The sequence below is a fragment of the Ailuropoda melanoleuca genome, chromosome 17 (assembly GCF_002007445.2).
Source record: "Ailuropoda melanoleuca isolate Jingjing chromosome 17, ASM200744v2, whole genome shotgun sequence".
Classification (NCBI taxonomy): Eukaryota; Metazoa; Chordata; class Mammalia; order Carnivora; family Ursidae; genus Ailuropoda; species Ailuropoda melanoleuca.
The window spans coordinates 1,250,937-1,273,936 of record NC_048234.1 but is presented as its reverse complement, the minus strand read 5'-3'; the positions used below and the strand labels follow the sequence as shown (position 1 = coordinate 1,273,936).

The window sequence follows — 23,000 nt, the reverse complement described above, 5'->3', positions numbered from 1 at the left end:
AGGAAGCCTGGTTCTCCTGGGATGCTTATTGCCCCCTCAGGGTCTCTGAGTCCTCACCTCTGACACATGTGGGCCTACTCCACGTGTGCGAGCCATAGACAAGGCGGCAGGTGGGAAGCCCCGCGCCCTGTATGGGGAGGCGCACGCCCTACTCACCAAAGCCGGCGGAGCCCTTCTCCCCTGGGGGGAGGGGACGGCCTGCTGCGTGGATGGTCGCCCCTGTGGGTCGGGTCCCCGGGGTTGAGGAGGGGAGGAGGCAGAGACCTTTGTGGCATGCCAGAGGGCAAGCAGCCAGGACATGACTCGTGGCCAGGGAGTCAGGGCCCAGTCCCTCCAGCCCACATGGACCAAGCCCCAGCAGTCCCTCCCATGTGTGGGAGACCGTGAGAGCCAAGAACGCTGCGTACGGAGTGGGCTGGGGGTGGAGGTGCTAGCCCCCGGGTCGTGAAGGGTCAGTGTCAGCTTTGGGAGGGCTCCCTGCACTCTGTCCAGTCCCCGGGGTCTGGTCCCTTGGTGTCCAGCTCCCCTGCTCCCTAGGTCTGAGAACCCAGGCTGTGCAGACCCCTTCCGAGGGCCAACTGGAGCTTACAGGGACCAGGGTGTGTGGGTCCTGGAGCCCCTGGCCTGCTGAATGTGACAGGGCCCAGCCGGGGGCTGCAGGGAGGGGTGTCGCCAGAAAGAGCCACGGGCTTGTTTTCAGGGTGTGGAGGAAGGAGGCAGAGAGAACCCAGTGGGGATGGCTGCTCCCTGGGTGATTGTCCAGGACCTCAGGGCGGGAGGGAGGGTGGTCTGCTGCCCCCACCCTGCAGGCCTGATCTGCTCTGTGCCCATCTTGCCCGGGGCTGTTCCCCCGCCTGGGCCTGGCCAGCTCCTGCTTCTGCCTGGGGTCTCGGCCTCGAGGTCCCTCAGTCCACTCCATCCTCCCCCACCCCACAGACTCAGAAGACCCTCCCTTTCCCTTCACAGCTCCCAGCGGAGCTCGGAAATCCGCATTGGTGCATTAGCACGTGACTGGCGACTAGCGTTCCCCTGGTTCCCACTGGAGTGTGAATGTCAGGAGGGCAGCGCCCCCATCTGCTTGCTCACTCCCATGTTCCGAGAGCCCGCCCGAGGCGGGCCCGTGGGAGGCACGCGGCGAGGGGAGGAGGGAGAAGTGGCCTGAGGGTCCCCTTACAGTCGCCCGCCTTGCTCCTGAAGATCGCGCCCCCCTGTCCGAGTCTCTTCCCAGGCTGCCCACGTTCTAACGTGCACTGTACTTCTCGCGGCTCGCGGGGTGGACACATGGGCCCATTACACAGATGAAGACAGCTGAGTCTCCGATGCAGACTTCCCCGAGCCCCTCGGCTTGGGTCCGTGTCGGAGCTGGTGAAGAGCCCAGGCTGACCTACATTTGTGGGGCCCTTATCCTTCCCCTGTCCACTTCCACGGCCTCCACGACCTTGCCACCCCGTGCGTCTCCCCTCCCCTGGCCCCCCGCCTGAGACCCCGCAGGCCTTACCACAGGAGCACGAGCTGGCAGGTAGGGCTCTTGAGCCCTCCGCAGAGCAGCTGCACGCCGACGTCCTCCAGCTCATTCTGCCGCAGATCGAGCTCGGTCAGGCTGGGGCTGGTGCTCAGCGTGGAGGCCAGGGCCTGGCAGCAGCCGGAAGTGAGGCCGCAGCCGACCAGTCTGCAGGAGAGACGCGCCCAGGCCCACTGTAACCTGTATGACTAACGTGCCCAGTGTCCCCTTGCACGGCTGGGTGTCGGGGCTGACCACATCGACCCTGCCGGGCGCCCAGAGCCAGCTGACAAGGGAGCCCTGGTGGGTTTCAACAGTCAGGGCATTTACGATGCGGGAGAACAGACCGGGGACTTCTGACACAGGAGAGAAAGCTAAGGGGAGTGTGGTGGCTGCTACTGGAATGAAGTGTCTGTCCTGCTCTGTCCCCCGCAGCTCCCGCCGCTCTCCCCCTGCCCGGCCCACCCCCACAAACGGTCAGTGAGGACAATCACAGCAGCCGGTGTATCCTGCAGCCTGGCTGTCTCAGCCCCTCGCAAAGGTGCTCGGCTCCCGCGTCCAGGAGTAAGTTGACGCTCAGCTCCAGCTGGGTCAGGGTCTGGCTGGCGCTCAGCGCCGAGGCAAGGTCCCTGCAGCTCTCAGCCGTGAGGCCGCAGCGGGCCAACCTGTGGGAGACACACACCTGCCGATTCCACTGACACCTGCCAACGTCCTGCCCCCTCCCCCGCCTTCGCTCCCATGCAGCCCTTCTCCGTCCCTTCTGTCCCAGAGGCGGCCCAACACTCATCCCCCTGCCGTCCTGCCTCTGCTCTGACACTCCTCTCAGATCACCAGCTCCTTCTCTTTGCCTAAGTAATATGTTCAATTCGACGTGCCCCCCCTAAAGCAGAACACCCCGGAATCCTCCATCCTAGCCCACACGACCTCTGACGGGAGCGTTCCAGTCGTCACTCAGGACTTTGCTGGAGGGGCTTACTTAGATGGTCGTGCATCCAAAGGCAATAACGCTCTGAGCTCCCCCCGTGTTTCCAGTGAGGAGAAAGAGTCACATCTACCCGGCTTGTGCCGATGCTCTTGGGGCAACACTCCTTTTTATGACATGACCCCAGTGAGCTGGCATGAGCCAGATCCGGGCTCTCCCGACAGAGGGGTCCTGCCGGTGCCGACTGTGTCCTCACTGGGTTCCCGTCTCAGATCTTCTGTTACTGGCTGTGGAAACTGGGCCAAGCCAGTGGACCTCTCTGAGCCTCAGTTCTTATCGTCCGGGAAACAGAAATAATTGTCCCTTCTGTGCAATGTTCATGGGTTCTTTCCTGAAGACCCCAGAAGACATGGAGATTATGAAGTTCTTTACACACGTGAGGGGTTTGTGGAAGATGGATGGCTTCCCCCCAGGGCGTGAGGTGGGATTTCTGAGTCCCTTTCAGAAGCCTTTTCTACCAGAACCAAGCAGCTCTCGTTGGCAATGGTTTTGGAAGAGGACACAGGAAGTCACAACGCAAGGCTGGATTTGCCTTCTCACACTCCGCTGGCTCCCCTTTCTCTCCAGCCCCCGCTTCCTTCTCTTCACTTTCCTTGGAATCTAGCTTAGATTCCACGATCTGTCCTCGCCAACACCCTAAAGGTGACCTTCCGTCACATCCTTCTGGCTAACCCCAAACTCTGCCATCTTCCTGATCCCGAACCCAACCCCCACTCCCGCCTGAGTCACAGGACAGGTGTGGCCGTTAGGAACCAGGACCATGAGCCTCGGCGATGCCTGGCAGGTGGAAACCCCCCACTTTACAGTGGCCACTTCAGGACGGTGTCTTCCCTGAACCTCCACAGCCAGCCCTCACACTCTTGGCAGACAACTCGATTCCTACCCCACAGAGAAAAATGGAGCCAGCAGATGGAAACCTCACAGCGTCCCACAGTCCAGCCTGCGTGCCTCTGTGCCTACCTCTCTGTGTCCCATCCTGTCTGCCTTCCTGAGATGCAGAGAAGGCGCTCCCTCCCCGCCAAGGCCAGTCAGTCCCCTACTCCTCCCCTTCCTGTATCTCTCATCATCGAATTTCAAAGTCCGGTCTTTCCCTTCTTCTTAAACGCAAGCAAGTAGTCAAACACACACACTCATCTTTAGCTGGTCCCACACTCCCCTCTGCTGTAACTCTTTCCTCTTCATCACCGAGTCTTGATATTGCGGTCTCATTTCCCACATGGAAATTTCCAGTCTAGTTGTAGGTCCCTTACATGGCAGAAGCCGTTCCTGCTAAGATCGCCCATGACTTCCCTAACGCGAATCCAACATTGGACGGTTTTCAGCTTTTGCTTTACTTGGCTTCCCAGCAGCCGCGGCCCCTGCTGGCCACACCGTCCTCGGAACCCTCCGCTCCTTTGGGCTCCATGGAGCACTCTCTGCTGGTGTTCTCCCCACCTCCCTGGCCGCTCCTTCTCAGTCTCCTTTGTTGGCTTTTCTTTTCCTGGGCAGTAAACGTTGGGGGGATTCCCCAATGCTTGACATGCAATCTTATCTTTGCATATGAATTTTAGGATCAGCTCAACCACTTCTGCAAGAAAGGCAGCTATGATTTTGATAGGGATTGAATTAAATCCGTACAGCAATTTGGGGAGTGTCGCCATCATAACGATATTAATTTTTCCGATCCATGAACATGGGATGTCTTTCCATTACTTAAGGTATCATTTGATTTCTCTTAATCATGTGTTGTAGTTTTCGGTATATAAGCCTCGCTCTTCTTTTGCTAAATTTACTAAGTATTTTATTCTCTTTTTGATGCTATCGTAAGTGGACTTGTTTTTTTTTTTTCTTTTTTTTAATTTTTATTTTTATTTATGCGACAGATAGAGACAGCCAGCGAGAGAGGGAACACAAGCAGGGGGAGTGGGAGAGGAAGAAGCAGGCTCATAGCAGAAGAGCCTGATGTGGGGCTCGATCCCATAACGCCGGGATCACGCCCTGAGCCGAAGGCAGACGCCCAACCGCCGTGCCACCCAGGCGCCCCAAGGACTTGTTTTCTTAATTTCGTTTTTGGATTGCTCATTGCTAGTGTGCAGAAGTACAACTGATTTTTATATGTTGACCTTATATCCTAAAATCTTGGTGAATTCGTGCATTGGTTCTAATGGCTATGATCTCCTACATGTACGATTACACTATCTCCAGAGAGATGGTTTTACCTCTTCCTTTCTAACCTGGAAGCCTTTTATTTCATTTTCTTGCCTAATTGTCCTGGATAGACCCTCCGGTACAATGTTGAACAGAAGAGCCAAAAGTGCACTCAGCTACCATCTCTGATCTCCTGCCCATCCCTGTTTCAGAGCAGGACCCAGCTCAGACTCACCGCAGGGTCTCCAAGTGGCAGGAAGGGAACCTCAGGGCTTCACAAAGGCTCTGTACCGTGGACTGGCTTAGGTGGTTTCCACTCAGGTCCAGGTCCTTCAGGTTTCCAGTGGTCCGGAGAGTGAAAAAGAGGACCCGCCAGCAGGCATCTGTCATGGGGACACACCTGAGCCTGAGGGAGGGGGACAGGGACAGGAGGGGTGTGAGCTGTGTGTGCAGGGTCCGAAGTGCAGCTCTGCCCCTCAGGGTGCCAAGCCCAGGACCGACCAAGCAGCCTCCCCCATGGCTCCTCTGTCCCCTGTCCCCCCCGGGCTGCACGCCCCTCCTCTGTGTGGTTCCTCATTCTGCAGCCCTTGACACACCATCTTGAAGTGTGCATTTTGTGTGTCTGTTTCTGTCCTGGTCTGGGAGTTCCTCGAGGGCAGCTGTTTTTCCTCTTTTTATCTGCAGTGCCCAGCAGAGGTCCTGGTGCAGAGGAGGAGCCCGGGAAGCCTTCCTCCCTTCAATGCAGACACACCTGTGTTCCTCTCGTACATTCTGGAATCCCGGTGTCCAGAAAGGAAAGGAGGGAGGGGAAGAGGGAGCAGAGGCTGGGAGAGGTGGTTTGAGGATGACACGAGGGGAATGGTATATGTGACCGGGTATACGGCTGTCTGGGTTGGCTTGCTTGGCACCCCCTCCCTTTCCAAGGACGGAGAGGGGTCCCTGGGAGGAAGTGCCAAAGGAGAGTGTCTCAGGACGGAGGATGATGGGCTCCATCTGGGGGTGTTCGAGCTGGCACTCTGCCCCGTATACCTTCCACTCACTTCATGTTTCCGTTCTCACACACGCCGTTAGTGCACTCATCTATTTCCAAGGCTTCAGCAGCCCCAACCCTACCCCGGGGTCCAGACTGGCATCTCCACCTTGACACCCAGCAGCACCTCGACCTAACGCGTCTCGGTGTGCCGCCCACTCCGGTAGTCTTTCCCGCAGGTCTGCAGAGCTGCGCAGAGGGGTGGAGCATTGGTTCTGCACACACGCACTCGCGCCCCAGCTCCCTGAGCCTCGCTCAGCGTCCTCAGCTGCAAAAGGAGGGCAGCAAGAGACCCTCCTGCAGAGGGTTTTGTGAGGACTGAAAGATACTACAGAGCGCCCCCAACGCCTTACCTCACTTCAAAGCTTTAACAGCCCAGGAGGGTCAATGCGACAGACATACCACCCCCAAAACCATCATTTGAAATCTTAATTATTTACATTTCTTTTATGCCTATTTCGTTTTGTGGAATTCGAACCATACATTTTTACATTTTTGTTTCAGCCAACATGTGCCATCTTTAATCAGAGGGGCTTTAATTAAAAAGTTAAACGTTTATCATTCAAAACGTGCAATGCTTGAGTACAAGCCAAATGCCTGGAAGCTGTCCATTCCGACCACGTTGGGTTGATCCCCTGCTCCCTTCCTCCAACCTCTGGCCGATCTCCCATTTCTTCCCGTCTGTCTTGTCCGTTCATAGTGGCCCCTTGCTGCTCCCTCTGTCTTGCCTTCCCAGCTCAGTGCCTTTCAAATCTCCCGCCCCACCTCGGGACCCTCTCCGTTTGTCACCGCCATTGGGAACGCTCTTGCTCTGGCTTCACCGCCGGGGTTCCCCCTGCTCCACCCCCAGCCTCTGCCCACGCGCCCACTCTGCACGCTTCCGAAGGCCCCACGTCAGGCTGCCGCCCTTGGCAACACCTGTGCCCAGGTCCTTCTTGACGGACCAGCTCCCACGTATAACCACGCACAGTGAGAAGCCGCCTACGTGCCCAGAATAGAGAAATGGTCAAAACAGTGATGGCACCTTCCGTGTGGTCGTTCAGGATGAGGCCATGGCGGGCTCCCTCATTACACGGGGAAGACCACCTCGGTGTGAAGATAAGGACCTGGGTGCCTGACTGGCTCGTTCGGTGGAGAATGTGACCCTTGATCTTCGGGTCGTGAGTTTGAGCCCCACGTTGGGGGTAGAGATGACTTAAAAAATAAAGACAGAGACCACAAAATAAAACGGACAGCGTGGTTGAGCTCTGCCAAAGAAAGGTGCGCAGAAGAAAGACTGCGGGTAGCCCTGGTCGTTCATGAGGCCCACCTCTGGGTGACAGAATGCTGGTCCACGCTGATTTTCATCTGCTTGCATATCGACATAACCTCACGTTCTGCGGTAAACACGAACGTCATCGTGAGAAGAAAAAAATGTAGGGGCGCCTGGGTGGCACAGCGCCTGGGTGGCACAGCGGTGGCTCAGGGCGTGATCCCGGTGTTGCGGGATCGAGCCCCACATCAGGCTCCTCTGCTAGGAGCCTGCTTCTTCCTCTCCCACTCCCCCTGCTTTGTGTTCCCTCTCTCGCTGGCTGTCTCTATCTCTGTCAAATAAATAAATAAAAAATCTTTAAAAAAAAAAAAAAGAAAAGAAAAAGAAAAAAATGTAAAAAAATAAAAAAATAAAAGCCCCGAGTCCAACATTTCTTCCTCTGAGGCCCTTTGTTTTTCTGCTCTATTTGTGCGCTCACTCCCTTCCTCAGGCTCTGGGGGAGCCGTGTCCGTGCCCCTGTCCCCGTGGGCACTGCTCTCTATTCCAATCATGGGAATGGCCTCTGTCTTCTGCCTCAGGTCTTGAGTTCCTTGAGGACAGAGACTGTGTTTATTAGTCTGTGATCTCAGAGCACAGAGCCTAGCACAAAATCGGTTCTAATAAGTATTTATGGAACGAATCATCCGGGTACTAAGCGATCAGTACTGCGACTGTGCTGGGGGGACCGGGTTGGAGCACAAGGTGCTCCATTCCCTCGAACGGGGTGGGTTTCAGGCTGACCAGCAGTGCATCCTGGGTACAAGCAAGGAAGCCAGTTTTTCAGGGAAAAATAGAGACACTCTTGCAGGCCCACACATCCTCAGGTGATGGGGGGACATCGCAGGGCCAATGTCATTGTCAGCGGCCATCAGGGGGTTGCCTGAGGCAGCTGAGCAAGCAGTTTCTCCGAGAGAGAGGGAGAGAGAGAGAGAGAGAGAGAGAGAGAGAGAGACAGACAGACAAGTCAGGCCAGCGTGGGGGTGGAAACGTGCCCCAGGAGCAAAGGGGGCGATCGTCACAGACACAGGACGGGAAACCACAGAGGGCCCACCCAGAGGCAGGCAGGACGCGGAAGCAGACAGGGAACCGGGGGTCAGATGTGGCGGTTAGAAGTCACTGGTGACCTCAGACTCTTTAGCTCCCGGCCCCAGGCTTCGTGGGAGTGGCTGCGGCGCCCAGCGTGGCGGGACCCACACGGGGGCTGGCGGGAGGGGTGTGGGGTACTCACAGAGCCTCGCGGACGAGTCCCCACGGCTGGCTGTGCTGTCCACTCTCATTCAGGTAAAGCTTCTTCACGGTGCAGAATCGAATGCAGAACATGAACAGCAGCAGCTCCAGGCTGGTGTGGACGCACACGCTCGCCCAGTCGGAAGAGGCCAACATGGGGGTCAGGAAACCCTCGTCCTGAATCTCGTACAAACAGCGGAACGTCGACAGAGAGCACAGAGGCGGAAAGTGGCGCGGTTTCCAGACCTCGAACGCGGCCCACCGCAGCAGCGCGTGCTTCCGCTCCACAGGCACCTTGACCTGGAAGACGGCCTCCATCTCTCGCTGCCCCTGCTTACTCAGGAGGCCGAACACGAAATGCGTGGCTGGAGCCCCAAACACGTCAAACCTCCCATACGCCTTTAGCAGGTTGTCCGGCCCTCCGACGCCGTCGGGGGGATGGCTTTTCTCGTACTCGCCCCCCAGCACGCAGGACACTGCCGCGAAGAACTCTTGCAGGTACCGGTGAGCAAAGCAGCAGGTCAGGGGGGAGGGATGCTTTCGAAGAATGCCCGTCTCTAAGAGAGCGGAGACGGTGGCCTCCTCCAACTCATGCTTCCCGAAATCCTGCCAACTGAGCAGGCTCTTTCCCTGCCAGGTGCCCTCGGCAGCCAGGGAGCAGAGGCCCCTCAGCTGAGACCCAAGGGGCTGGGCCGGCAGAGCCTCGGAAACGTAGTGCAGACAGAGGGTTGTGGCGGTCTGGGGCACCTGCGAGAGCCTTTCTTCCCGCTCCATCCGCTTCCTCAGCCAAGTGCAGACCAGCCAGCACACCAAGGGCACGAGACACATCGTCAGCAGGGCTTGGTTTAACTCAACCAAGCTAAAGGCTGTGACCGCTTGACTTTCACTCTTGAAATATTTGTAGAAATATTCCTTCCGGCCGGACTCGGAGAACCCCAGGACCTCGACCCACTGTGGCTGCCCCACAGAGGGAATGAGCTCCTGCAGAGCCAAGGTCCGTGCTGTGATCAGCAGAGAAGCCTCAGGAAGCAGGCTTTTCTCCAGCAACCTGCCCAGCAGGGTATCTACCGGCTGCTGCTCGTTCCACTGCACGCAGCCCTCGGGTCTCTGCTTCCCCAAGACCCACTTCGGCTCATCCAAGTCGTCGAGGATGAAGAGCAGCTGTCCGGGCTGAGACAGGATCTGTTTGATGGGAGGCACGGGGGCAGCCCAGCCCTTTGTGATGAGCTCCGCGAGACTCGTCGTCTCGGACTGGGCCAGCTCTCTGCAGCTGACGTAGACGACGTACCGGAAACGATCCCTGTACAGCCGCCCTTCCTTCCAGGCCCTCCTCACCTGCCTGGCCATCGTCGACTTCCCGATTCCAGCAACCCCATGCAGGATGACCGTTCGAGGCTCTTCCTGGGCGCCCAGGCCTGGGCCAAATAAGTCTTTGACCTCAATCAAATGCCCCTGCTTCTCCACTACCCCGTGGGGATAGCTCCACTCGATGAGGGACTCATGGCGTCTGGGGTGAGGTTGATGGAGGAGCAGCAGCTGTATGAATTCTTGGTGCAAATCCTCGTTTTCCCATGACTGTGCGGGCCAGGGCCTCTTTCTCTTCTGGTGCTGGCAACTTTCTCCGATTTCTACGTAAGGGAGGGAAAGATGGGACGTAAAGGTTAGAACACACCTGCTCCTGTGTTCGTTCATTCATTCACTCGACAACGGTTTCAGGCACCCGCTCGGAGCCACGTGCTGTGCTGGCTGCCAGCGCTCGCGCGGTCCTGCCAGGGCCGTGGAAGGAGCGTGGGCTGTGGGGAGAAAACGCCAGCTCGCCTTGACTTGACCAAATCACGCTCCCTGGTGGCTTTCCTTCATGCTGCAAATATTCATCAAGGGCTGACCGTGCCAGGCGCTGCTCTGGGGGCTGAGGGTACAGAGGGAATGAGACACGCAACACAGCTCTGCTCTCGTGAAGCCCGTGGCCTGAGCCGTCTGCCCCACTGGGCCTCGGTCTTCTCGCCTGTAAACGGGATCACGGCATCTCCTCGTAGGAGGTCACAGAGGAGTGAAGGAGATTACGTTGACCTCAGCCCCCACCACGGAAGCACAGGCCAGGGACGTCCTTCTGCCCGCACCTGTGGTGGTCTGTCTGAGGGCTGTCTCCAGAAGGAGCCCTTGACCAACAGCGGACGGGGTCCCCTGCCCCCAGGACAGATAACCCTGCCATGCTTTCTACACCATGTCCCACAGGTTCCAGAAACACCAAATCTCAGTTTCTCACGGGGCAGGTTGCGTTGTCTTCCTTCCTCCCCCGTCTCACTTCTCCTCTCTCCTGCTGTTGCTTCCGGGAGTCACGGCCCCAGTAAACCACCTGCACTCACATCCTGCCTCAGGGGCTGCCTCTGGGGACCCCTCCCGAGACAGCCACGACGACGGTGCTCTGTGAACTGGTGCTCTATGAACTGTGAGCGGCTGAGCACATGTCAAAGACTGTCCCCCAGGAAGGGACCTCAGGCTCCTACCTTCGATTCCACGTGGAATCATTCTTAAAACACCATCTCCTCTTCAATCAGAATATTCTGAGCGCTTCTCACTTCTCTCCTTTGGCAAATTTCAGAGATGACACAAGGGACTCCTTTGGGTCCCGAGACTCAGCTCACCTTGGGGAACCTACGGGGTCTCCAGAGTTGAGAGTGTGCTAGGAAGACTCTGGGGGAGATGGGGCATGTGGGGTCAACATATGCCTCTAGCACTGGTGAGCCTATGGTGACAGAGGGCCACCCCACCTCTGAAGTCATGACCTATACATCTGCTTTTGTTGTCACTTTTGAGAATGTTTCTGGAGATGTGACAATCTCCGAGGAGCATGGGGATGGCCACTCTGGGTCATGGGTATGGGCTGCCCTACTCAGGGCCCTGTGTCTACCTGCGGGGCCAAGAGAGGGCTTAGTTCTTTTTGATGCCACGTTCCCCAGGACATCCTGGTTCTCTTGGATCTGTTAGTGTTTCCACAGACCTAAGTCCTCGTTTTTCAGTTATACTCTAAAACTCCACCCCCTACCACCGATACCTCTAACAATATGCTTCCGAATGGGCGTTCGCAAACACTAGCCCAATCCAGAGGGCCACCTGTTGTCAAAACCTAAGAAAGACTGTTACATTTTTAAACAGCTGAAAAAAAAAATAAAAAGAAGAATATTTCACAGCATGTGAAAACTTATACAAAATTCAGAATTTAGGGTCCATAAATATAGCTTCATTGTACCACAGCCATGCCTACTGGTTTGGATGTTGCTTATGGCCACTTTCAGGCTACAGTGGAGAGGGAAGTATTTGCCACAGGGGCTGTGTGGCCCCAAAGCCTAAGATATTCACTATCTTCTCCTGTACACCAAAAAATCTGCCTACTTTTACTCTCTATATACCAAAATGCATACCACGTGGGTTTTGCACTTGCTATGAAACTTGCTGGGATATTATTTTGTTCAAGTTTCCCAGCTGAGAAAGTCCCTTAGAATGTAGAATTGGGGGGAACTGACATTAGCAGGATGGGGAGTAGGAGATAGCAGTATTTGTCCACCACACACACACACACACACACACACACACACACACACACGATAAGATAGCTTTTCATGAACATAAATAGCTTCGGAGACCTCAAGAGTTCAATTAAGAACCTACAGCAACACAATACAGAGAAATAAAAAAATCACATAAAAAGGATTGCTGGGGAGATCAGCCTAGCATAGACATCTGGGGAAGGCTAGGGACAATGCAGAAGGGTGAGGGCTACAAGCATCAGCCACGCAACAGGGGCCACTGTAGGCCCCAGGGGTCTGCTCTAGGTAGGAACCAGCAGTCTGTGCTGCTCGAGATTTCAGTGGTCCTATTGCGGACTCCCTGCAGCTTCCACAGAAGAAGACCCCATAATGGTGGTTGGTGTGGGCTGCAGTGGCCTGCTACACAGCAGACGCCAGCAGCTTCTGCCACTGAGGTAACCAACAGCCATCCCCAGCATGGACTCTTTGGTGGGGAGATAATGCTGTGCCCCTTCCCGGAAGTGTTGCACTGCCCTAGGACCAGGGTTGCCAGCTTCCCCAACTCTGTACATGCTCTGGACCTCTGTGGGCACCATGCTTTAGACCCCAGCTCCGTGGTCACTGTGTGTCTGTGTATCAGCTACAGGGTACCACTGTGAGAGCACCTGCAAGCTGGGACCAGTGCCCAAAGAGATCCCCTTGGCTATGATATCTCCAGGGGCAGAAGAAGAGATCGGGAGGTCCCCAGCAGCCATGGCCGTCGAGGACCACGTCCATCTTCACTGACACTAACCTCAGATGATGGAGCTATATGGGCATCACCAGAGCCTTTTCTGGAACCAGAACTGTGACCCCCATCCAGCCTGTGCCCTCACATCCATCCACAGATGAAGGCCTTCTCCCATCAAAACCAGTCCACAAAGTCTGGGAGGCATGAGTGCTCCATCCAAGGCACAGACATGAACACAAAGCTGCGAGAAACATGAGATGACAAGGAAACATGACACCCCAGGGGAACGCCATACTTTTCCAGCAGTGGAGAATTGCCAAAGAATTCAAAATCATTCTTTCAAGGAAGCTCAGAAAGTGACGTGAAAACACAGGTAGACAACTCAGTGAAACCAGGAAAACAATACACAAGCAAAACAAAAAGTTCAACAGAGAGACAGAAATCATAAAAAAGAAATAAGTACAAATGCTGGAGTGGAAGAATACAATGAATGAGATGAAAAAACATGCAATGGAGAGCATCAACAATGCAGGTGATCAAGCAGAAGAAAGAACCCGTAAGCTCCAAGGCAGATCATTTGTAACCACCTGGTCAGAGGAGAAAAAAGAAAAATACATAAAAAAGAGCGAAGAAAGCCTATGTCAATTATGGGAACCATCAAGCAAAGTAAGATTTGCATTATGGGAGGCCCAGAAGGAGAAGAGAAAGAGAAAAGGACAGAATGCTTATTAAACAAATAATGGCTAAAGACAGCCCACTACTGGGGAGGGATACTGATATCCAGGTACATGAAGCTCATAGACTTTAAACCCAAAGACGATTTCACTTATATACATCATAATAAATCTGTAAAAAAACCAAACAAACCCAAAGAGAGAATTTTGAAAGGAGCAAGAAAAAAGAAAAAGACCCATCCTATGCCAGGGAACTCCCATAAGGCTGTCAGCAGATTTCTCAGCACTGAAACTTTGCAGGCCAGGACAGAGTGGGTGGATATTTTTATGCAAAGTGCTGAAAGAAAAAAACCCTGCCAACCAAAAGTACTTGGCAAAGCAGGCCTTCGGAAATGAAAGTGAAGTCCTTTCCTAGATAAACAAAAGCACATGACCACTACGCCTGATTTACAAGAAATGTTAAAGGGGGTTCTTTAGGGGCGCCTGGGTGGCACAGCAGTTAAGCGTCTGCCTTCGGCTCAGGGCGTGATCCCGGCATTATGGGGTCGAGCCCCACATCGGGCTGCTCCGCTATGAGCCTGCTCCTTCCTCTCCCACTCCCCCTGCTTGTGTTCCCTCTCTCACTGGCTGTCTCTATCTGTCGAATAAATAAATAAAATCTTTAAAAAAAATAAAAAAAAATAAAAGGGGTTCTTTAAGCTGAAATGAAAGGATGTTAATTAGTAACACGAAAACACATGAAAGTGAACTCACGGGTGAGGGTAAGTGTATAGTGAAATTCAGAATGCTCTTAATACTGTAATGGTGGTGTGTGAATTACTGAACTCTAGTACAAAGGCTAAAAGACAGAAGTATTAAAAATAACTAGTTACAGTAATTTGTTAATACGTACACAATATAAAAAGATGCAAACTGTGACATCAAAAACAAAATGTAGTGTGTGCATGTATGGAAGTAAAAGGGTAGCATTTTTGTATGTAATCAAAATTATGTTGTTATCACCTTAAAACAGAGTGCTATAGCTATAAGATGCTTTATGTAAGCCTCACGGTAGCCACAAAGCAAAAACCTACGGTAGATATACAAAGGATAAAGAAAAAGGAATCAAAGCACACCTCTACAGAAAATCATCAATTCACAAAGGATGACAGCAAGAGAGTAAGTAAAGAATAAAGGAACAGCAAAGCAGCCAGAAAGCAATAAACAAGATGGCAATAGTAAGTCCGTACCTGTTGAAATTACTGTTGAAATTAAATGTAAATGGATTAAATTCTCCTATCAAAAGACAAAGAATGTCTGAATGGATTAAAAAAAAAACTGAAACAAAAACCCAAAACCAAGACCCAACTACATGCTTTGTCTAAAAGAGACTCATTTCTGCTTTCAGGACACACTTAGGCTAAAGTGAAGGGATGGAAAAAGATATTCCAAGCAAATGGAAATCAAAAGAGAGCAGAAGTAGCTATACTTATATTAGACAGAATAGACTTTAAGTGCAAAGTATAATAAGAGAAAAAGAAAGTCATTATATAATAATGAAGGGTTCAATTCATCAGGAGGTTATAACACCCAAATTTGTCAAGCAAATATGAACAGATCCGTAGGCGGGAATAGATAGCAACACAATTCATAGTAGGGGACTTCCAATACCCCACTTGCAACAATGGAGAGGTGATCCAGACAGAGCATCAGTAAGGAAATACTGGACTTGAACCACATGTTAGATCAAGCAGAACATATGTGTTAGACATACAGAACCCTTCATCCAATAGCCGCAGAATGCGTGTTCTTCTAAACGCACATAGAATGTTCTCCAGATCATATAATAAGCCCCAGCAAGTCTGAGAAACTGAAACCATTCAAGTATTTTTTCCAACCACAATGATATGAAACTAGCGATTGCTAACAGGAGGAAACTGGGGAAATTTATAAAAGAGTGGAAATTAAGCAACCCTTTCAAACAATCAATGGGTTAAAAGAACAAATTAAAAGGGGAAAAAAATCGAGACAAATGAAAGTTGAAACACAGCATACCAAAACATGTCGCCAGGGGCAGAGTAAGAGATCAGAAGATTTGCAGCAAAAACATTTCTAAGAGGGAAGTTTACAGTCATCTACACCTACATAAAGAAGCCTGAGAGATCTAACAGCCCAACTTTACACCTCAAGGAACTAGAAAAAGGAGAACAAACCAAGCCCAAAATTAGCAGACGGAAGGCAAGAACAAAGATCAGAGCAGAAATAAATGAGAGGCTAGAAAAACAAAAGACCAACCAAACTAAAAACTGATTTTTAAAAAAGATTTTATGTATTTATTTATTCGACAGAGAGAGAGAGAGAGACAGCCAGAGAGAGAGGGAACACAAGCAGGGGGAGTGGGAGAGGAAGAAGCAGGCCCCCAGCAGAGGAGCCCGATGCGGAGCTCGATCCCAGGACTCTGGGATCACACCCTGAGCTGAAGGCAGACGCTTAATGACGGAGCCACCCAGGCGCCCCAAAAGCTGATTTTTTAAAAAAGATAAACAAAATTGATAAACCTTTAGCTAGACTAAGAAAAAAAGAAAACTCAAATAAATAAAATCAATTACAACTGAAACTGAGGAGACAAAGGATCATGAGGCTGATTTGAGTAATCATAAGCCAACAAACTGGACAACCTACAAGAAACAGACAAATCCCTAGAACCACACAACCCACTAAGACTGAATCATGAAGGAATAGGACAACTGGACACACCTGTAAGGGGCTGAATCAGTAATTAAGAATCTCCCAACAAGGAACACCCAAGACCAGATGTCTCCCTTGACAGATTCTACAAAATATTTAAAGAATTAGAGCCAATCCTTCTCACCCTCTTCCAAAATGCAAGAGCAGGGAGCCACTTCCCAAGTCACGTTACGAGGCCAGTTCTGCCCTGATAACGAGGTCAGTCAAGAATGCTACAAAGAGAGAAAATTACAGTCCAATACCCCTGATGAACACACATGCAAAAATCCTCCACAGAACACTAGCACCCCAAATTCATCAGCACATTAAAAGGCTCATACACCGTGACCAAGTGGGATTTATGTCTGGGATGCACGGATGAACTGACACAGGCAAACCAATAAATGTGATACAGCACATTAACAGAATCAAGTATAAAAATTAATGATCATCTCAGTAGACGCAGAAAAAGCACTTGTCAAAATTAAATTTTTCCATGATAAAAACTTTCGACAAACTGGGTACAGAAGGAACACACTCAGTACGGCAGAGGCCATATACGAGAAGGTCACAGCGAACATCACATTCAATGATGAAAAGCTAAACCTTTTCCTTCAATATTAAGAACAAGACAGGAATGCCCACTCTCACCACTTTTTTTTTTTTGTAAGACTTATTTATTTATTTTGGGAGTGGAGAGGGAGAGAGAGAATCTTAAGCAGACCCCCTGCTGAGCACAGAGCCTGATGTGGGGCTCGATCTCACAACCCTGAGATCTGGACCCGAGCTGAAATGAAGAGTCAGATGCTTAACTAACTGAGTCACCCAGGTGCTCCTCTCACCACTTCTTTTTAACATGATACTGGAAAAATCCCCGTCAAAGCAATGAGGCAACAAAAAAACAAAAGGGATCTAGGGGCGCCTGGGTGGCGCAGTCGTTGGGCATCTGCCTTGGGCTCAGGGTGTGATCCCAGCGTTATGGGATCGAACCCCACATCGGGCTCCTCCGCTATGAGCCTGCTTCTTCCTCTCCCACTCCCCCTGCTTGTGTTCCCTCTCCCACTGACTGTCTCTATCTCTGTCGAATAAATAAATAAATAAATCTTTAACAAACAAACAAAAACAAACAAACAAAAAAAACCAAAAGGGATTCAAATCATTCAGAAAGAAGTAAAATTGTTTCTGTTTGCAGGTGGCATGATCTTATAGACAGAAAACCCTAAAGACTCCACCGATACCTGCCAGAAGTGATAAAATAATTCAGTAAACTTGCAGGATACAAAATCAACACAGAAACATCAATTGCATTTCTATACACTAACAATGAACTATCTTTCAGATAGTTATCTTGTATCAAAATCAATAAAATATTTAGCGATAAATTAAACCAAGGAGGTGAAAAGCTTATACACAGAAAACTGTAACATACTGACAAAAGAAACTGAAGAAGACACAAATAAATGGAAAGATATTCTATGTTCCTGGATTAGAGGAATTAATATCATAAAAATGTCCATATGGCCCAAAGCAATCTACAGATTCAGTGCAATCCCTATCAAAATCCCTATCAAAATTTTTCATGCGCATGAAAAAATGCAATCCTAAAATTCTTATGAAATCACAAAAACCTCCTAGCCAAAGCAATCTCGAAAAAAAAGAGCAAAGCTGGAGGCATCACACTTCCTGATTTCAAACATTATTTACGAAGCTATAGTAATCAAAACAGTCTGGTACTGGCATAAAAACAGACACACAGATCAATACAACAGAACTGAAAGCCCAGAAATAAACCCATGCATAAATGATCAATGATATTTGACACAGGATCCGAGATACTCAATGAGGAAAAGATCATCTTTTCAATAAATGATGTTGGAAAACTGGATATCTACATGCAGAAGAATGAAACTGGACTCCTGCCTCACAACACTCCCAGAAATTAACACAAAATGGATTAAATAACTTAAATGTAAGATCGGAAGCCATAAAACTCCCAGAAGAAAATATGGGGGGCAAAGGTCCTTGATGTTGATCTCAACAATAATTTTTTGGATATGACACCAAAAGCCCAGGTAACAAAAGTGAAAATACAAAAGTGGGACTACATCAATCTGGAATGCTTGTGCAAACGAAATGACCAATAAAATGAAAAGGCAACCTATGGAAAGGGGGAAAATATTTGTAAACCATTTATCAAATAAGGGATTAATATAAAGCATATATAAAGAACTCATACAACTCAACAGCAAAACAAAAACAATGAGCAAAAGACCTGAATAGGGGGCGCCTGGGTGGCACAGCGGTTAAGCGTCTGCCTTCGGCTCAGGGCGTGATCCCAGCGTTACAGGATCAAGCCCCACATCAGGCTCCTCCGCTATGAGCCTGCTTCTTCCTCTCCCACTCCCCCTGCTTGTGGTCCCTCTCTCACTGGCTGTCTCTATCTCTGTTGAATAAATAAATAAAATCTTTAAAAAAAAAAAAAAGACCTGAATAGACATTTTTTTCCCCAGGAGGATGTACGAATGACCAACGGGTACACGAAGAAGTGTTCAACATCACTAATCATTAGGGAGACACACTTCATATAGCACTTCTCATCTGTCTGGAAGACTGTCGTCAAATAGGATAGAACAGGTGTTGGCAAGGACGTGCAGAAAACGGAACACTTGCACACTGCTGATGGGAATGAAAGTTGGTGTAGCCACGACGTTAAACAGTATAGAGCTTCCTCAAAAAATTAAAAACAGAACTACCCTACGATCCAGGAATTCCAGTTCTGGGCATCTATCTGAAGGAATCTCGAGAGAAGCTATCCGCACCCCCATTTCACTGCGGCGTTATTCACAACAGCCGAGACACGGAAACAGCCTAGGTGTCCTCTGGCTGATAAACGGATAAAGAAAATGTGGCACATATGTCCGATGGACTATTTTTCAGCCATAAAAAGAAGAAAATTCTGCCACTTGTGACAACACGGATGAGCTTAGAGGGTACCACGTGAACTGACATAAGCCAGACAAAGGCAAACATACAGTATCACTTAGATGTGGAATGTTTAAAAAAAAAAAAAAGGCAAAACCAAAAGTCAAACATAGAAGCAGAGGGTGGAATGCTGGTGGCCCGGGGCGGGGCGGGGCTGGGGGTGCAGGAAATGGGGAGACGTTGGTCAGCGGCTACCAGCTTTCAGTTACAAAATGACGAAGTTCTGAGCGTCTAATGTGCAGCCGTGGTGACTAAATACTGGCATAGAGCGTATTGGAAACTTGTGGGGGGTAGATCTTAACGGTTCTCACACACACACACACACACACACACACACACACACACACGTCTGTGAGGTGATGAATGTGTTAATTAACTGGATTGTGGTGATCATTTCACCATGCGTACGTTTAGCAAACGTTTGCACACTTTAAGTCCAATTCTACTTGCGAATCATACCTTAATAAAGCTGGCGAAACCGAAGACTTGAGAGTCATGAAAAAACTGTGCTTCCTTTTGATTTGGTCTTTTCTATTGCGTAACAGATATTACGTAACCCCACTACATTCCCCTTTTTGCCTTGCTTGCTAGGATGCTCAAAATCAATTAATAATTAGTTATTGGCAAGTAATTGCAAATTACTCGTGGCTTTAATCCTTGCTTTATTTTAAGGTTATTGAATTTGCATGTTTCTGTAAAATGTTCTCTAATCCATCCATCCATCCATCCTTCCTTTCTCCCTCTCTCCCTTTCATCCTTTTTTGAATAGAAGGCAGTGTAACTTATTAAGTCAATCAATAAACTTTGATCCTGGGCCATACACATTTCAGGACCACGAATTCTGCAAGTTTACTCCTATCTGGGTGCGGAAAGAATCCTTTCCACTTAACATCTCTCAGATTTCAAGGGCGCATCTCTGAGCATTAGGGTCAGTTCTAAGGGGATGGCCTGGCAGTGGCTAAGGCCCTGGGTGGCATGGGGAGCCCGCAAGCCTGTGACTGTCCTTGTCACCCACACTGTAGAGGGAGCACGATGTGGGGGGGTTAAAGGTGTGGATTCTGGCATCAGGGAGAACACAGATGCTGAAATCCACCCCTGCCTCCAGGAACTGTGCAACCTCACCTCTTTGAGCCCTGTTTTTCTCATCTCCATGATGGGGTGATAAGGATATTGGCCCTATGGAGGGAGGGGCTGTGACATTTGAGCAAGTGTGCAAGGGAGGCACTGGGCACAAAGCCTGATGTGTTTCCTGCACTGGGCAATGCACCTGCATTATAATTTCTAGGACCACCTAAAAACAGTGGCTTAGCCCGATGGAGGGATGCCAGCCAGCATGGGTGCTCCGGAGAGGGCTTTCAGATGTGCTTGAGACCCTCTGTGATCAGCCTGCCCATTTGGCCCCCCCCCCCAGGAGCTCTGCAGGGGCCTCACCTGTGCTTTGGTTTGCAGATGTTTCGGCCAGAGACCACCAAGCCCTGGAAGCCTCCTGCTTTCTGGGCTCAGGGCTGGGGTGCAGCAGGGACTTCCAATTCTCTAGCACCAACGTGGATGTGGGAGCACTGGGTGACTCCTGGAGTGGCGACTCTTGGTCTGGGGAGCTTGGAAGGGCTTGATAAAAGGGCGAGGAAGGGTCTCCTGGGGGGAAAGACAGGAAGGAAATTGCCGAACACTGAGCACCCCTTCTATGTCAGGCCCCTCCGTTCTGAGCTCTTACTACAATCCTTTGGGATGGGTGTTTCTCATCCCAGAGTTAGAACCATGAAGATTAAGAAGAACCCACCTTACCCTTTCAACGGTGCCTACTGCTCCCCTCATCCCTCCACTCCGCGCCTACCACGAAGGTGCTCTCTACCTCTCCAGATCTGCCCGTCCTGCACAGCCCATATACACTGAATTTCGTGCTACATGATTATTTTTTACTGGTTTCTTTGACTTCTCGTGCGTTCAGGGGTTATCATCCATGTTGTGGTTTACATCAGTACTTCATTCTTCCGTCGGAAAATAATTTCTGCACGTAGAGACTGTATTTTGTTTAGCCATTAGTTAATACGCATTTGGGTTGCTGATGCTTTTTGCCTTTTATGAATAACGGTACGATGAAAATTCACGTACACGTTTTTGTGCGAAGGTATGTTTTTGTTTCTCTTGGGAGTGGGTAAGGTGGTGTTTTTTTGGAGGGTGATGAAAATCTTCTAACACTGACGGCGGCAAACCCCTGAGTTGGATGCTTTAAGCAGGTGAATTCTATCTCGATAAAACCACTGCCAAATAGAATCATAAAGATAGAGACACGGTTTTCTCTTAGGAGTCGGTTTGGAAGTTCCGGCGAGAATGTCTATTAGGTAGAAAGATGCTGAGAAGCCACTTAGCAGGGTCGGGCGCCTGCTTTCTAGGACAAGAAGTTACCAGGCGGCCTCTAAACCCAGGACAGGGGACAGGGCAGCATCATTCCGCGTCACCATCATCACAGGGGAGAAGCAGTGGGACGTGGTGCTGCCTGGGGGGGGGCACCAGAGGGGCCCTTGCAGGGGGACATGTGGCTGGTCTAATCCTCTCCCCCACAGTATGTCAGCACCGTGCACTCACACTTCTGTGCAAATGCACTCTTTGGTGTGGATCACGGACGGGCCCATTCTGTATTGGGGGGTGGGAGGGAGGGGAAACCGTGGAGCGTGAAGGCTCAGATGGGGAAGTGGGGACAAGGAGGGGGGCGGGGATGAAGCGGCTTGCTTCGGCCACACAGCAAGCGGGGGAGGTCAGGGGAAACGAGGGCAGCAGAGCTCCTGCTGGGGAGCAAGGGGTGCGGTGGGCACCAGGGGCAGGGAAAGCGGAGGGGCTGCGCGATGAGCAATGGGGACTGGCGCCGAGCGGCAGCAGGAACGGCCGGTTCTAGGTTCGAGCCCTGGCTCCGTCTGCAAGCCCTGCCTGAGTGTGGACCAGCCCTTCCACACGGCGCTGAGGCGGGCGGCCACTCAGAGCCCGGAGGAGGAGGGGATGAGGCGGGCTGTGGTTAAGATCTGTGGCCGGGGAAGGGGCTCCTGGGTGGGGGCAGTCAGTTGATGTCATGATCTCAGGGCTGTCAGCGGGAGCCCTGCCTCGGGCTCCTCGCTCAGCACAATGTCTGCTGGAGATTCTTTCCCTCTGCTTCTCCCCCCTCCCGCCCCCCTTCTCAAAATAAACAAATCTTAGAACAGAAGATCTTCAGCCTGGGCGACTCAGGATGGTGGAGGCGGAAATAAGGTGTAAGTCAGGAGAGGGAACTTGGGGCTGAGGAAGGAGCCTGCCCTCCTCTTGGGGCTTATCTGGGGAGCACAGTCTACCCTGGAACTTTCTGGACCACCCTGGCCCTGAGGATGTTCAGAGCCTGAGACAACCCCGAGCTCTGCCTGGGCAAGGACGGTGCTGCACCTGGTGCCCAGCAGATTAAGACGTGCCACCCGCCCTGCCTGGGTCTCCTGTCCCCATCTCTCACTTCAGACGGCGTGTCACCTCAGCGGTGGAACTTTCCAGAAGATTACTTCCAGGCCGCCTGCCTCCACCACCCCAGCCTGGCTCCCCCATCCCTCTTCCTTCCCCCTTCCTCCACCCAGAGCCCCATGCAGCCCCAGGCTCACCTGGGTGGAAATCGGGGGGGATGCCGGGGCCGGCAGGGCCAGGCTTAGGGTTCCACATGTGTCCAGATGTGCCCGGCGGCTGTCTCCGACTCCCCGTCTCTGGGTCCTGGACGAACTTCAGCACCTCGGTGGAGGTGGGCCCGCTGGGGGACTGCTCGCTAGGTGCACTCGGGGAGCAGGGGAACCGGGGGGACTCGGCTGCAGGCGGCAGACACAGAGGTGGGGGCTCGTCGCCGGGACAAGCAGGACCTGGGGGCTGAGGCCGGGGTTCTGCGCACGAAGCAGCTCCGCTGTCTGCGCCGGGAGAGGCCGGGAGAGGCCGGGGACCCCTGAGCCGCGGAGACCGGGGTTAAGGAGCACTCGCTGCCCGTCAGGCTCGGTGCTCAGTGTTTCCCGCGGATTATTTCCTTAACTCACAGTCCAAGGAGGCAGGCTTTCCCACTCCCGTTCCAGAGAGAGAAACAGGCGGAGACGCCGGAAGGCGCTTGCCCGACGGGGCGCCGGCAGCCGCCGGGCTCCGGAGCCCGCGCTTCCGACGGCGTCAAAGTAGCGGCACCTGGGAGCTGGGCGCCTCCCCCCCCCCGCGCGCGCCTCCCTCCCCCCGCGCGT

The 23,000-nt window shown here is 51.8% G+C and overlaps 1 protein-coding gene across 1 annotated transcript in view; it reads right to left on the bottom strand.

The window, feature by feature from the left end:
* NLRP1 (NLR family pyrin domain containing 1) overlaps window positions 1-23,000 on the bottom strand; it is a 37,672-nt gene that overhangs the window by 13,932 nt on the left and 740 nt on the right. The window contains exons 2-7 of the mRNA XM_034647263.1: window positions 22,392-22,589; window positions 20,209-20,412; window positions 8,160-9,786; window positions 4,846-5,016; window positions 1,996-2,166; window positions 1,499-1,669 (exon numbers count right to left, since the gene is read on the bottom strand). Of these exons, the coding sequence (XP_034503154.1) occupies window positions 1,499-1,669; window positions 1,996-2,166; window positions 4,846-5,016; window positions 8,160-9,786; window positions 20,209-20,412; window positions 22,392-22,589 (2,542 nt within the window). The remainder of the gene's footprint in view (window positions 1-1,498; window positions 1,670-1,995; window positions 2,167-4,845; window positions 5,017-8,159; window positions 9,787-20,208; window positions 20,413-22,391; window positions 22,590-23,000) is intronic.